The 17382-nt window shown below is 38.1% G+C and overlaps 1 protein-coding gene across 1 annotated transcript in view; it reads right to left on the bottom strand.

Annotated features, from left to right (window-relative positions):
- The window catches only part of MAST4 (microtubule associated serine/threonine kinase family member 4), a 109240-nt gene extending 92110 nt beyond the window's left edge, over window positions 1-17130 (bottom strand). The window contains exon 1 of the mRNA XM_010580504.1: window positions 17039-17130. Coding sequence (XP_010578806.1) covers window positions 17039-17130 — 92 coding nt within the window. The remainder of the gene's footprint in view (window positions 1-17038) is intronic.
- Window positions 17131-17382: the final 252 nt, after the last annotated feature.

Here is a 17382-nt window from a genome sequence, read left to right on the forward strand (position 1 = left end):
CTAGCTTCTGGATTCATACAACGATTCGAGAACTCCAGATATTCAGTGTTTGAGGGCAGGGTTTTGTTGTTGCTGGGTTTGTTTTTTTCTTTAGGGTTTGTTTGGCCATTTTCCTGGAAGTTCATGTTTCAAGCCATATTTTGGCAAAGGAGATATTTAACATGAACCCTAAACATCTAAAAACAGACAAAAACTAACTTCTATCCATGAACACATTAGAAAAGACAGTGCTAAAATCTACACAGCAGTAATGAATTCCAAATAAAAAGGAATGCTGGGTTGGACACACACAACAAAGTTGAACAGCACAATTCAGTGTACAGTCTGTCGTCTTTACACATCAAACCCTGCAAGAATTCTAGCATTATATTGTTAAAAAAAAATCTCAAGACATCATAATCCTGCAAGAAGAGATCCATCTGGCTTTTTAACTTCAGTTAAAATTCCACCTCAGAGCAGCAATGTCCAGAACAGCAGACACATAATGGTGGAAAAAGTAAATTTGAAAGAGAATTTGTTTCAAAGCTGTCAAGGAGGAGAGTTGGAACTCTCCTACAAAAAGCAATTTTACATAAGTCTTTGCTGTTTATAAATGATTAATTACACAAAAGCTGTTATCTCAGACATGAGCTTATGTACTTACAAGAAAAATTAGAAAAATTCTCACATTTTTTGCTTCCACAGATCCCAACTGTTCTGAATTAGAATTTGCGCCTATGACTTTCATTGGATTTAGACCTAAGAAATGCTCAAATTGTCATTAAAACAGTACAATGGGATCTATAATGAGCAAATTTCCCCCTTTCCTCAACTATGTCTTAAAGTACCACCACATCACATTACATTCCTCAAATTCTCTAAGACATACTACTATGCTAGCAATTAAGTCTTATGTGGACAAGCTAAAACCAAGACTGTCCACACATTTCTGTAAGCTGTACTGCCACAAGGTTACACTGTCACCATTATTATTCTGAGATTCACACCAGTGATTCCACCACAGAAAGCAGTCTTGCAGATTACCAGTCATCTTAAGCAGTGTGGATGAAGAGAAATGAAAGTTGACTCTACAGTTTAAGATGAATTCAGTAGTTTTAGCAACAACTAGTCTGCTCCACTGAAAACTTGCTTTGGCACAACTTCTACATACTGTCTGATGTAATGGAGACAGGTTCAGTTGGAACTACAACACATAACATTCTGTGATCTTCTAACCTTCTCAGTAGTAAGGAAGAACATGCTGAGAGTTTGAACATTAATCCTTCATTTCCTGGGTTTTGCAAATAGAGGCCTCAAACCTCTAATTTGGTTCAGTGGTTTAATCAAACATTAGACTTTCTATTAACATAAGGTCTAGCTCAGCTTTTCAAATAATCATTACAAATGACCTCAAACAGACTATGTTCAGCTTGAAAGCCAAATGTAGGCATACACCTGAAAGACAAAACATTGTCAGCAAAAGCCACTCCCCAAATGTCTCAAATATAAAGAGTAGAGACATTTGCTGGGATTATCCTTTCTTCAAAAAGTAACTGCAAAAATTACCACTACCCATATAAACAGATTTTACCTTTGAAGATGTAAATTAAATGATAAAGCATTCACATAAATAAATGTTAACATAATCACATGCTTTTTAATAATCTCCCTTCTACAAATGCATAACTAAACATTAAATGAAGATTATTTTTCAGTCTTTCAAAACCTCAAGAAAGTCTGTGCAGGTAATGGTAGCACACAGTTTAGGGCTGGACAACTAGTTTGATGGACATATGAGTGTGTGACCAATTAAAAAGTGACTGTTTTCTCAACCTATCTTAAACTGATTATGGAGCTCTGACTTGTTTTTATGGGGTTGTATAATCTCCTGCCTCATTGTGACTAGCATAACTTTAGCTGATACAGGAAAGTAATGACAATTACATTTTAAAAAGTGAACAAGAAAAAACTTCTCAAGAATCTAATTGGTAAACTGGCATTCAACAATTCATATTTCCTCCCACAATTCGGTGAAATAGCAATATAATCTTATAATCTCTTCCTTCCAAAGCATTGCATTAGATTTTACGTGATTGTGTTTACTGATTGACACAGATTCTTTATTTCTTCATATTCTTCAGAGAAATAGCATACCTTGCTCTCTTAATGCCCTACCCCACCCCCACCCCCAGTAAACTCAAACACAAGACCAGCAGCTTCACACCTGTTTAACATAGGAGAGGTACAGTATCATTTTGCAAAAATCTGCTAAACTCCCAAGAGTTTCCATAAGCCTGAAGCTGGACCGAACATTACATTACTGATATTCATAGGTTTGATATCACAGCTCAGCAGATAGCCACTGACACATCACCCACTCAGAGCTCTAAAAACAAGTTATGGTAATAACTCCACAAAACAATATTCTGCATTTAAATTCTGACTATTCAGTATGTTATATTAGCCATATCTTTAAAACTGATAACATAGTCACTCTCTCCAAAGGACAAATTCTAGTATTCCTATTCACTAATGTCTCCCAGCACACTTTATCACTGCAGAAAAGTAGAAACATGTCATTCATCAGTAGCGGAGACAGGAATCATGCTGCAATGTGATACAAAGCTACACGTCATATCCTTTACAAGTCTAGCTTTAATAGTCCAAATGCCTGTAGCCATATCACCTCGTGCTGCGCCTTTGTCACATCTCAGGCTACGCGGCATTAGGCTAACTAGCTGCTGCAGGAAATGATGATGATCTCAGTCAGAGCGAAGCACACACCCCAGTATGGTGCTGCAGGGCACAGTGCTGGTTTGCAGATGAATCTGGGCTGCCAACCACGTGAGATCATTAGAGATCACTGCTTTTGGTAAGCATAAGGTTAGTCAAGCACGCACTTGTGAAAAAACCTACCGAACATTTGGAAACCCAGATCAACTGAATGTGTTTTCTTCAGTCCTGGATTGCTCTTCAAGATCTCAACAAGCTAATTTAAGAAAAAGTTCAATCATTTTGACAGCATATTTGTGCTAAGCAAAATCCTGGTTACCTGCAGGTTTTCTCTACCAATCCTTAATTTAAAATCCACATGTCTTCCAATGGAATTAAGCTACTGAAAACTACCCAAACTAACAAAAGAAAGGTCTGTTACAATAAAGTGCAATGAGGGTGTTCTGAGACTAAATTTAGCAATACACAATTATCCACTTCAACAAATCAAATTCTTATTAAATCACAGGCCATGTATAAAAAGTAGGTAAATTATACTGATAACCCCTTCAGAAGGTTATCACCACTGAGTATTCAAAGAGAAGCATGGAAGTTCACTGATTTTGTTGAGGCAAACAGGTGGGATGTGTGGCCACAGTACAGATTAGAAGTCAGATTTTCACATCCAAGCAACTAAATCATAGCCTCAAGATACATACCAAAATTTTCAATATAGAAAGTACTCAGTATAGTTCAATATTGTCATTTTATAAATTCACTGTGCTGGGAGAACAGAAGGAAAAAAAAAATCCAATAAGCCTTAAGCAAAACTATTGTCTTAGAGTGTTACAGTAAGGTGCCTTCCAGCTTACTTCAAACAGATCAAATCAACTGAAATTAATCATACATTATACATTAGACACTTGCTTGAAAATCTCGGTAACTACTAAACTCACCAAGTACATTAATGCTGTTGCATATTTTCTATTCCAATATTAAATTGCAGCAAGTATGTGAAACAATAATCCGCAGCTTTTGTTTTCTATATATGATTTTTCTTCTAGAAGGGTATATGAAAACAGAAAATTGTACGTACTTCTGTGTATGTCCCTACAGCCATGTGGTATTCCTCCCAGCCAAAAAACCCAACTATGCCACTACAATGGTGCTTTTTGGTTGAAAAAGTCTTTGGAATAAATGATAATTTATCTGAGATGTTCTTACTCTAGATGTTATCTAAAACTAAGTAATGACTGGATTTTTGTTGTTGTGCAAAACTGAACAATGATTTCGGACTGCAGCTTTCCCCCTTTAGGCTGCAATGGAGTCAGTGTGCAGACACTCTGGAAAACTGGAGTAGGTCAGCTTTGTTCCAAGACTTCTAAAGAAAAACTATTTTGATGGAAGATCTGTCATAAAAGAGAAAGCCCCAGATTTTCTACTCTCAAGAACAAAACCACTTGGTCCAACATGCAAAAAAGCCCAGTGGTGAGAAGCACTATTACTCCTTCTATAAGTAACAGTGCTACGACTCATTGTTCTAGACATCATACCAACACAACAAATGACAGCCTCTGCTGGAAAGAGCTTACACAGTCCAAAAGCCCAGGCATAACAGGTAGATGAGACAAACATCTCTGACAGGTTAGAATAGGGCGTGGATGAAGTGAGGTGACAGAAAAGGGTGTGCTACAATTTTTGGCCATCAGGAAGAGTAATCACCTCACTACTCATCCAGCCCATTAGCCCATTAGCTAATTTAAGGTTTCTATTTGCATCACAGCAGAAGTATGCCCAAATAAGTGATGTGCAGAAAGGATAAACCCACCATTTTTTGCAGTTTTCCCTTTTGTTTGGAACATATCTTATGCTTTGCGAACACCACTGTCACAGGAGTCAAAAAAAAAAAAAAATTGAGACAGGTCCAAAATCTACTTCAGTCCCCTCATAGTTGTAGCCGACTCAAAGCCAGGAGCAAATTTACCTTTTATATTGGTTTCCCTTGTTCTGCAAGATTTTTATAAGGCAACAGTAGCCCTCACTTTTCACAGGACTTATAAGAATCCATTGCCTAATAAATGCAGAAGTAAGTAGATTAATTGGAGTTGTTCTCATAAAATAGTGACAATTTAAAAAATTGCCTTAAAAACAAGAAATCTGACACTGCACACTTCTTATCCTAAGAACATAAAGCACCACATTCCTTCCAAATTGTAATATAAAGAATTGTATTTTAACTACTTGGACTTCTGCTGTATTTGAAGTGGAAGTCCTATACTTAACTTGCCTTCTCTTATGTTGAAAAGTTGTGTTGATATTTGCTGCCTTTGCCCTCAGGATGGCTATCGTCTAGTGGTAAGTGAAGTGATCCACTTGTGGTTTATGAGTGTTATGTTTACAGAATCTTGGTGTCTATCAGAAAAGTGGTTTTGTAAAAATACCAAGTTTGCAGAGAAGAAGAACAAATTATTTTTGACAGCACAAACTGCTCAGGTGAAATTTCTGTAAACGTGCGAAAACCAGAATGAAAACTGTGACTCCATCCTTGCTGTTGGTTGTGTGCCATTATGTGCATTACTATTGTGCCTCCAAAGAGGTCACTGCGTAATGAAGTTCTCAAATGCTAATCCCTCCTCTTACATTAGCAACATCCATAACTAAAAAATGTTTTTTCATATGTGCTTTTCTATAAAATAGGGTAATTACACTGACTTTCCTAATTTTGTATCTTCTGTTACATGCATGTTTAATACATGTATTTTTATTAGAATAGCAACACCTTTGTGTAAAAAAAGAATAATGCTTAAAATGTAACTTCATCTAAAACTTGGCAGATAGTCTAACATTCTACAGGCATACACTACCCCTGTACTAGAACTATGTTCAGCAACATCTCATTTCAACAGGGTGCTGGATTTCTAGCATGCGCTGGGTGTTCCTGCCACATACAATATTCTTCTAGCTCCTGGACCCTGATCTTCTGCTTGTCCGTGGTGTGTGTGCTTTACTTCATTCCTGTACTGTGATTTGGAATGATCCAACTATCTACCTACAAGATGAAACCTGGGAGCAGCTCTATGGATCATTTCTTAGAGCCTACATGAACAAGGCCAGTGGGACACTTTTGCCTCCCATTGCACTACAGTCTTCCAACAGCACCTTCAGCAGGACGTGTTCCTTCATACAGCTCCCACATACTTCCATCTTTTCAGTCTAGCCCACCCAAGAGAGAAAAGCAGCACACAGCTTCCCCCCCACCCATGTCCTTACACATGCCCAACACTCCCACAGGGACCTGGGCCAAGCGCTCCCAGCACGGACAGAAGCCACACTGTGCTGTTGGCCTGTAGGCCACCTTCCTGGGGCAGGTGCCTTTTAGAAAACACAACATTACTGTTCCCTCAGTATGATCTGAAGGGAAAATTCATTTTTCCATACCAATTGAGGCAGACAATGCAGACAGTCCTTAGGACCTCTCTTCAGATTGTTTCCTTCTGTTAATATCCAACTGCTGATCCTTGACTGGATTTAGGCAGTCATAGTTCTGAAGAACATATAGAACTTTTTTATGTTTATAAAAAGACTGGCCCAGTACCTCCAAGGCCATTACCAAGGTTTGTGGGAGAGACAATAGCATCAGCAATGAATTAGTAGTGGTAAAACACAGCTCACTTAAGGAAAAACAAGAATCAAAATAAAGCTGGCCAGAACAGTGGCAAACCTTCCAGATTTTCACAAAACTTGTCAATGATTAAACAAACACGTTACCTTGCCTGGGAGGGCCAAATTACTAAATCTCTTAACACTGTTACACTGTGTCTTGTTTCCTGTAGACTGTCAGAGTAGGTGATCCTACTGGTTTCTTCTTGCCTTATAATTTATGAATCAGAAGGAAACACATGATGGTTAAAAGGTATTAATTTATAGATAATGCTGAATGCTTAGGTCTGACCTACACAAACAATTTGCATATTTAATAAAATAACCTAGTATATTCATATACTCTAGTATGTTTTGTATTTCCTTTGAAACATTTCCTTTACGGGGGGGGGAGGGGGGGAAGAGCAGTTTGCTGTTCTAAGATTTGAGGAAGACACATAAGAAAAAGTGTGAAGAAACTTAATTTTCAAACTTGAAAAAAAACAGGAAGAAGTTTCATCTTTTGGTTTTGAGGTTTTTTCCACCAATAGAAATCAAAGCCTTGCAAAAGATGATAATATTTTGATATTTGGCAAGACAGAATAGCATGTGAGACACAATCAAGCAGGAAGGAAAAAACTAGATAGAAGTGTATTTCCCAACAGAACTAATGTTCTCTCATTAATCACAGGTCACAGATGGGGAGCAGATGCCTCCAAACACAACAGTTCAATCATCAAAACATGGCAGAAGGGCCAGGGAAGAAGCCAAATCACCAAGCTGCAGGTAAGAAAAAAATAAAATACAAGCTTACTTACAAAATGTGTTACATATTTTCTTTGTCCATTATGTGGGGGAAGCAAAAGGAAGATGTTCTGGTAAGACTTGATGGTACAGTGAACTGACATAATCATCCTTTTGCGTGGGGTGTTTGTAGACAAGGTGAACAGAACATATTGGACTTGTCTGACTGCCTTTGCTTCTACTATTACAGCATTTATGGAAATTCCCTTGACATACCCATGCGTAAGAACAAGCTAGACAGGCCTAGACTCACTGAAAAAGCAAATCCATAAAACAAATGTACACAATCTACTTTTTATTAGTTAACTCCAACAGGGGTAACAGTATTATCACAAAGGATATTAGTTACTTATGTCTTCTAACTGAACAGCATAGTCAGATTAACGTTTAAGCATCCTCCTTCCAGTTTCCATAAAAGGGAATTAAAAAAATCTGTGTGTTGATTTAAATTATGAAAACTGTCCTGACAACAAATTCTGGTAAACACCAAGGCATCTGTTGGTAGAAACGTAAGTCTGATTTATTCTTATCCTCAGTATCTAACTTCTGTTTCATCAAGGACTGGCTTATTATGTTTATGTTTGAACTATGTTAAATCTGTAAAGATGTATTTATCAACTAAAAATTCTGATAAAGATTTTTGCCTTCTCTCAGTCAGCACTGACTGTAATCAACAGAAAACATCTATAACTGAAGGCAGAATTTCACTCTAAATTGCTAGGCTCTTTGACATTAAGCTATATATCATTAAATTAAATGACACATATCTGTTACAAATAATCTATCAAGAGAAGAACCAGGGAAGCTCTGTCTTCTACAGTTTCATGTCCTCTCATTGAATCATAGCATTACATCTTCTACAACCCTCCTGCAAAATATCCATCTCTCATGTTGCACTCACTCTCCGAACTGCCTTTGGGGTCACCTTCCCTCACTTTTGTTTAGCTATCCAGAGTGCAAGAGATGCTTCTTTGCAGCCACTGCAATGCCATCTCTGGGACATTTAGCCAGAATGCCACCACCTCTTGGCTGGAAGAAAGTCCCGCCTCCCAGTTACAGAGACCTCTGTGTGTCCATCAGGCGCACCAACAAGTTCTCATGTTCCATTAGAGTTAGGTTTGGGTTTAAGGAAGGGAGGTTTCGGTGTTAAAGTACATACTCACAAAATATCCTATTCTTAGGACTACCTTTCCTTTGTTTTCTACTTTTGAGGTTTCTGTATATTTTTATGTAGGAATACCTTTCCAGAAAATTCCAGCAGCTCATCCAAGAAGTGAAAATACCAGTTGCCCAAAGAGAATTTTAAGAATAAGAAGAATTTAAATTAGAAGCTGATTCATTATACTCAGATTTATCAAAGGAAGCTCAGCTAGTTCAAACTACTGTATCCATCTCTCAGTAACAACTTCAGGATTTAAAACTGATGCATAAAAGCATCATATTTAAATGTATTTCAAAGACACAGTACAGGCTTCTTACAGAAATCCATCTCTGATGAATAGCTTTAATAAACCAAATAACTATTATATAAACTCCTCTCCCCCAGGTACGCATCAAGAAAAGCAAAGGGTCGAAAAAACACTGCAAGTTGTTCCACATGTGCCCATCTATCTTTTGTGAGAAGTGGGATTCTATTCAGAAGCCTGTGCCAAATCTCATACAGGATGGGGCTCCAGCAGCCCAGAGAGGGAAGACTGACTATGCAGTGTTCACAAGTACTTGCAGGAAAATAGCTGGGGAAAACAATAAAAGTCTGTCCTCCGCTATTGTTTCAGTTATGAACATCTTAAGTGCTACTTAAAACAATCACAGATAAAAGTTACTTTATTTGAATGCTGGTACTTGTTAATTTATTAGCTCTCTCAAGTTGAGCTCCAGCCAAAACTGATATCCACAGAATTACCTCAAAAAAAAAAAAAAAAAAGATTACTATAAAGTGAATCCTTCTTCTCTTTCTTAAGTGAAAGAGAGATAGGTATCATGGTATTTCACAGTTTAAATGCTATACTAGTTTGAATTAGTCAAGTTCAAAAATTTCAAAGAAATAAACCAGCTTCTTCCAGTGGTGGAGCAGAGCCGAGAATCTTGTTAAATTTGGGAAGACAAGCCACATTTCCCAGAAACCAGATTACTAGTGGCTGCAGTTTGGGAATTTTCAAAAGCTGTAGCATGAATGCACACTATAAACAGTATAAATACTCTCGTAGATGGAAAAAGTCTATCCTATTTATGCCTAGATGTGCCTTTGAATAAAGCACAAGTAAGAAAAATAAATGCTTCCAATAGTTGAACTGACCTCATAGTATCAATCTCATTCAGCTTCTCAATAAGTATTATTTTACAGCTACTGCTTGAGTATTTATGTATACAAATGTCTGTGTACCCTTATGTGCGTGCATTTATTTACAGTCTGTACAGGGGTATATATATGTACTGATACATATGAAAATAAACAACAATATCAATAACATTTCTTCTCCAACCTTGCAACAGGTTAAGTTTAAATTCATGCAAGTCCCCTGAAAACAAAAAATAAGTTTTGTCAGACACATAAAAAATGTTCATACTGATGTATTCCCTTATTGACACACACAAAAGGAACAGAGCTTGTTTTACAACCACCTTATTGCCTTAAGAGAAAGAATGTTTTTTAAACTCTGCAATACAATACTATAATCAAGCACTAACAGGACTGAACATATATACACTTATTATAGAAATATATTTTTATTAAACTAAATTATTTCCACATGTAACACTTTGCATTATTATTTGTTTCAACAAATTAAGCAGCATTAGGAACGGTATTTCTTCAATAATCAACACCCTTGACTTTACACAGGACTACCTTAGCCTACGCATAATTAACACAGATTTTTAAAGTTGCTTACATGTAAATGCTTACATAAACTAATTTTTTTTTTTAACTGAATATATGTATCCTTGATTTCCCTGTAATTTATCTGGATGTTAATAAGTGTGTTTTAAACCAGTCTATTTAGAAAAAACAGACACTTTGATCACATATAAATGACCATTTTCCTACCAGTAAGCAGTGCCTAATTTGACATCAACATTTTTACAAGGGGAAAAAAAAAAGATCCACTAGTGGGTAACCTTTTAACAATTTTTCTTTAATGTATGATTTTAAACCTAGGTTAAAGCCAAAGGACGGAGATCAAAACCAGGCTATTACATGGTAGAACATCTACATAATTACTGCATATGCAGAAAAAAAGAACGGGTGGGATAAGGAAAATTGCAGCAGTTTTTACTTTCTAATTAGCAAACTGAACATGCCAGTATTTCATGAGAGTAACAGATTCTACTTAAATAATTATAATCTTTCAAGAACTATAGAGCATGACAGTTTTCCTTATTCCTAAACAATTATTTAGGGAAGACCATTCCTAACTGAAAGAAAGGTGAAAAAACTGATATATTTATCCTGACATGATTCCTATATTTTTGCACTCATCTGTCAGTGGCAGGAATACCAGCAGCGTGCAGTCTCTGGTTCTGAAGTCTCTCTATTGGGTAGATCAATCTGGGCATTGTTCCGGTTTACAGTACTTCTTAGATATGTTTATATTTAATGGGAGCCATGCCAAAAGGAGTTTTCTAGTTCACTACTATTCAATTTGGCTTGAGCATTTTAAATAAAATGACAGAACTGACCTACCATAACATTTAAGGTTGCACTGGAAGTGTTTTATTTTAATCTCAGCTTTATTCAGGTGGAAGAGTCTACTGAAGTAGATCTAATACTAATATGTATCAATACTATATAGAATATGCACTGTTACAACAACAAAAAAAGGACTGAAATGTTAGAGCTGAGAAGTATGTGGTCTCAGAAATGGACAGAAAAATGTCAAGTATATTAAGTGTGAGTGATCTACTTAAATGTCTCTACCAGTGTACATTTAAGTCACACAAAAAAATTAAGTCAAGTAACCATGCAGTGTTATGCAGCAGACCCCCACATCAGATGAAAGTGGGAGCTCACTATTGAATCAGAGTTCAATATATGGCACTTGCATATTATGCCTAGATACAATTTTATGTATTAATACTACATATTTTGGGGGGTGTTTTAAAATTTATGTTACTGCAGTTAATGAATTTGCAAAGGTTCAGAGGAAAGATCCTCTGAAAGGTTCCCAAGAGAAAATCCAGGAGCCATCACTGTACGCAACCCACCTGCTGAATAAGGCTGAATCAAAGATAAGTGAACTTTCTGGTTTTCCTCAGCTTGGGAAATACAGTACAGCACATATGAATCTGTCCTGGTGCCATCACAATGTTCCTTCCAACAAATTTACTTCCTACTAAACCTTTTTCTAATGACAAGTAACTTGACATCCTGATCCAGGTCTACAGCCTACCGATAATGTGGCAACATACACAGAAGAACTGCACGCAACATTGAATAGCTTTACACCACTATTAAATTAAGAGTGACACATTTAATAAGCTTCATCAAAAATGTTCAACCTAGAGCAGTTAGCAGTATCTTCATATGCTAAACACAGTGACTCAAAATACTGAATGATTTCATGTCTCTAACCAAATTGTTACCACTCACATTTCCTACTTTGTAAGCCATGCACACTGACATGTGTAACAAATTCATGGGGAACCTGCCCTGAAATCCACTTACCTGAGCACCATTTCCAGCTTTGACAAAGAACTACCAGAGGCAAGCCCATCAATCAGTATGTGGAGTCACACAAATAGGTACATAGCTTACTGCTACCAGTAAGTTTGAAGCTCTCTGACAGAAGATGCATCAGAAGAGGCAACTATGAACCACTGCATAAGTGAGCTCCTGTGTGCTTAAAAACTACATCTGAGAAGGAACAGTCAGCTTGTAATACAGCAAGAAATGTAATGGCTCTCTAGAACATCAATGGAGCAGATACAAGCCAAATTCAATGGAGTGGGAGGACTGAATCTGTGTGTAATGTGCTCACATCATGTTATACATCCCAACAACCAGAGCTCATGAAGGGATTTCTAGACCACTGTCCTTTTGATTCCCAGGGTAAGAAAGACAAAGACTATCTCCTACTGTGTAACAGCAAACATTAACCATGACAGAAAAAAAAATTTAAAAATTTAAAAAAAAAATCAATTACAGCTTCTTTCAGCATGTTCCAGTACTTTCCTAAGCACTAAGCTTCTTTTTTATTTTGCTCGTTTCCCGTTTCCTTAAGTTTTCTACAGTAAGATCTTTGGTGAAATCCTAAAGATCTTGACTTAATTCTAACAAAATAGGATTTTTTCAGAATAAAAACTAAGCAAAAAAACCAGGAACATCACCAGATGAATCCTCACCAGTCTGGCTGAAGCTAAGAAACAATGTGGCTCATTGGAGAAAACTGATCGTTGCCAACATTCAGACTGTAAGCAGAACTTGAAATACATTAATTGCTTGAACAAAAAGTTTGGCCAAGTAAACCAACCAGAATAAAACCAACATACTCACTTTGACAGTGAGACTGTAAGACTATCCCCCTAACACACAGCCCTTACAGTGAATGAAAGGAAATACAATGACCAAGGTAAGATACATTAACACTTCACTATGAAGCATGGAAAGCAGTGGCATCATTAGTCTAACAGATTAACTTCTAACAAAACATATTCAATGGCACAGACAGCCTGCATGGATGTATTTCTTATTCCCCCCAGTTTTAGGAAAACAACCTCCTCTCTGAACTTATTCAACACCTATCAGGGTTAATAGCTCCCCTCTCTCTTGCATGTAGCAATTAAGGAAAATGAAGAGGGTTGAAAGTAAGGAAGAGGTAAAGCTCTTCAAATCACCACGCTCCAAAACATACATTAAAAACACAAATACAGCAAAAAACCAATCCTTTTCTAACTTTTAACTTATGTTTACTTCTACGTAACAGAAGTAAAATAACTCAAGTTGGAGCATGGACAGAATCAGCTGACATCAACACAATTGTACTTCATTTCTGTGGCTGCTTTTATGTTAGTAAGTGTGCTTGGTTTTCTTATGTCACTAACAGGACCACTTCTAATGCCTATTATTAAATAAAACAATCCACTTATAGTACACTTACACATAATACTATGTTGATAGAGGAAAAAACCCAAGATCTATACAAGAACCAACAGCAAGAGTTTACATCACAATTTTAAAATCACTGCAACTACTCAAACTATCAACTCAGAGAAGTTCAAAAAGCCTGCTCAGTATTTTCCAGGAAGCATGCTATCCCAAAACTAATAAAACTACACCGAAGTTTGACAACTCTATTCTCTGAGTTTCCAATAAAAGTTATAATTTTCCTTTGTTTTTAACATTTCAGGAATGGTTATGAACTGTTAGAATGTATGAATTATTACTTGATGATTGACGAGTATTTTAATCCTGTACCAGGAAAGTCTCCATACCACTTCAGTGACTGTACACAAATAACATGAAGTTTCAACACAAATCATCCAGGAGTCTACTTCGGCTGAGAAGCTATTGGGCAAGCATTCATAATTCCATGCCTTTGGAAAAAAAACAACACTCTGACTCAAAGGAAGAATGATTGTAATAACATTGTTTCAGTGCAATTACCACAAAGAAGCAAGAGAAAAGCACACACACAAGAAAAATGAATCACTGGTTTGTCAGTTTTGTAAAAGACACAGAGAAGATCAGAGACAGAAGAGAGAAAGTGGCAGGAGGTAACAAAATACATAGCATAGAATGAAGCAAAAAGTATTTACTGATTTTTCCATATGAAAGAAGTGTGTGTGTGTACAGCTACCCATATGTAAATCTACACATTGATCTATATAAATGAATGTATACACATACACAGAGACTCCCTCTCCCCCTCCCCACCTTCTCTCCCTCTCCCCCTCCCCACCTTCTCTCCCTCTCTCCTCTCCCCTCTCCTCCTCTCCCCCTCGTTGTCTACTCCAGACGATGCCATTTCAGGCAGGAACCTGAAGTTAGTACTGTGAAGGGTCCACACGCCCACAACAATAGAAAAATAAGTTAACACGTGGTGGTATACATGTTTCTTCTCTGTAAAACCACAATGGTGTAATCTATGTCATTTATAGGCTCAGCGATTTGAATACCAAATGCCTCCAATTTATAACTGAAGAGAATTTTTCTACCCGCCAGTCCTGAAAACCTACTCCATGACTTGAAAGTCAGGCTGGGATATTTCTTGTTCAGGTACCACTTCCAGAAAGAGCTGCTGCAATTGAAATTCAGCTAAGTCTACTGTTGGAAAACAGAAATAAAAAAATCTTAATGAAAGACTTCAGTCAGCAAATAAGACCATAAACTAAGTTTTATATCCATTTTATAACTTAGCTGCCAGGCTCAACGCTGCAACCTAATAGAGAATAGACTGTCTTTTCATCCTTTATTTCTCAGAACCTCAGCAAAGAGAAATAAATGCCTACATCAAGTAAATCTGTACAAAGAAACAAAATTCTTAGTACTAGCAGACAATTGTCATTATCCCTAGTGCCAAGAAAGTAGGATAGCGCTTATAGAAAGGATAGGGCCTAGCAGGCCACAAGAATCCTGATAGTATAGGTAAAAGTAATTGAACAGGCAAAAGGAACATACCCAAGAGGCAAAAATGCCCAATCAAAACATAAAATTAATGCTCTCACATTGGCAAGGAGTCCCAAAGACAAGCGTGGATACAACCAGAAAGAACAATGAACATCCCTCATAAAGTTTTCATGAAGCACCAAAGCTTGTCATTAGCTGGACAACAGTTTCATAGGCAGTGGAAAAAAACCTCTCTTGAATCAGTGGACCAAAAACTTTCACTTAAGCACAGTTGGGAGATTCAGATCACAGGAACTAGACACCCTTCAAGCCTACTCATAGGTCCTCTAAAATGCCTGGAAAGCTATACAAAACATGAGCAGCTACCACTACCCAGCAGCACTCTTTCAGAAAGGAAAGGCATTCTGTGGCAAGTAGGCAGCTATCCTTCTAGTTTTTTCATGTAACAGTTGGGTCTATGGCTGACTGTGAGCCTATGAAGATAGTCCAGATGAGATGCAGCTCAGTACATGTGGACCTACCTGGTATCTTAATTAACCCAAGGCAATTTCTGCAGCAGAGCCAGAAGAATCTGCACTGTCCATATTGCTTTTATTTCTTCTGACTGTTTTATCACTCTGAGATCTCCCATTTACATTAGTACATGAATTAAGACCATAGAGTGCAGGGGACAGGTCCACCTTTAAGAAAGGAGCTGAAGAAGTGGACTGGTCAGCCTTCCCCTGGAGATGGCAGAGCAGCAGATGCTAAGCCCTCCATCCAGATGAAAGAACCAGCCTCAGAAAGGAGGGTGTCCGGGCCCATTAAGAGTAAGCAGCCTTTGGCTTTTTAGTTTCACAACACTGTGACATACTGATTTTGCTACAGAGAGGGCATTAAATATTAAATATCCCCATAATACATAAAACATAACCACATACATGGCATGTACTATTCACTGATATGCCATATATGTGATATACTGAGACAGAACCCAGTATAGTATTAAATGTGTTTGAAAGGCAGGAAAGCATCCAAATATTTAAAAAAAAAGCAACAAACAAGTGGTACACATGTGTTTCATGCTTCTTGTGAAGCCTACCAAGTCTCTCTCCTTGACCTGCCGTGCAGCCATACACTTTATAAAAGGTATTTTTAGGTCATCATACAGGTGCAAACCTACTTGAGTAAGAAAAGTGAAGATGATTTGAAAAAGCCACAGCATATTCATGTTGCCCTCTTTAAACACAGATACATTAGCAGCAGAAAAATGTGTAAGGCCTATTTGGACATTCAGCTGATGCTACGTAAGAGTAAAAAAATTACTTACCAGAAAGGGATAATAATTAATTATAACTCCACACTTACAGCTACGCCCAGTTAGGCACATAAAGGGTAGATATACAGTGAAGGAACAGTTTTGTATTGATGTGAAATAGGCCACTTGATTTTCTTATTTTAACTTTCTGCTATTCAACAGACAGACATTTTTTCCTTTTGAAAAATATCAGTACATAAATACTTATGTTAGAAATGGCCAGCTCTACTAAGCCTCTGTGCTCCTTGCTTTATGCCAGCTTTTTAGCCAGCAGAAGAAACATTTCATGTATGTTCTCCAAAGAGAATACATAAGCTAATATTCAAGACAGTTTCACAGACAGAAGCATATCGTAGTTTAACATCACTACCGGTATGTCTCAAAACAGCATATGGAGTACTAGTGAACAAAGTTACAAAATTCTATAAGCTTTTGCTACTCCTTGTGATAGAGCCATATACTTAACTGCAAGGGATACCACAGCACAAAAAATGACCAAGATGTCAAAGCTTATCAGTCTTCTGTCCATTGATGGCACAACCCTTTAACTTTTACTTAACATTTGTTATTTCCAAACCTTTTTTCCCTTCTGACAATAACGAAAATGCTACAAAAATTCCATTCCTGTATTAATAAAAGTCAGCTAGCCTGTCTAAAAAAGCAGTTAGACAAACCTGTCTCTTTAAGAACACCGATCAAAGTAGGCTATCCTGAGTTGTCCATATAAAGTATATCTCCTCCGGATAAAAGGTCAAATATTTGTAAGCAAGCTAAAAGTGAAAGGGGGGGGGGGGTGGAAGTCCAGGGGAAAACAAAAAAGTCTTACAAAAGGAGGCAGAGTAATAGGCGGCGTTTGGTCTGAAAAATACCAAACTAGAAGAACCCCAAGGGACGCGCAAGGCGAGTCTCGCAGCTCTCGCGGTTTCAGACCAGGAGAAGCCAGGAGGCCGGCAGTCCCGACGCCCTGCCAGGGGCTTTCACTGCCGCCCGCACCGCTCACCTGGCCGCACCCCCCCCAGCCCCCAGCCCCCAACCCGCCTTACCTCTGCGTCCGGCGGAGGCGGGCGCCGCTCCTCAGGTAGGGCAGCGTGAAGTTCGAAAGGAGCATCCAAAAATTGGGGTCCGACGCATCCATTTCCCTGCCTTCGAACTCCTAACAACTCAGTGCCATAATACAAGTGGGAGGAAAGGACAGCGCCCCCGACCGCTCTCGGGAGACGGACAACCCGCGGAGCGAGGGGAGAGAAAGGCAGAAGGAGAGAGAGAGGCAGGCAGCCTCCGGAACAAGAGAGAAAGCGAGAGCAACTCGGACCGGCTGCAACTTTACCGTGCGGCTGCTCCCCGGGGCGCCGCCCCGCCCCGCCCCGCCCACGCCCCGGCAGCGACA

The sequence above is a fragment of the Haliaeetus leucocephalus genome, unplaced genomic scaffold, assembly GCF_000737465.1.
Source record: "Haliaeetus leucocephalus isolate CR32 unplaced genomic scaffold, Haliaeetus_leucocephalus-4.0 Scaffold722, whole genome shotgun sequence".
Classification (NCBI taxonomy): Eukaryota; Metazoa; Chordata; class Aves; order Accipitriformes; family Accipitridae; genus Haliaeetus; species Haliaeetus leucocephalus.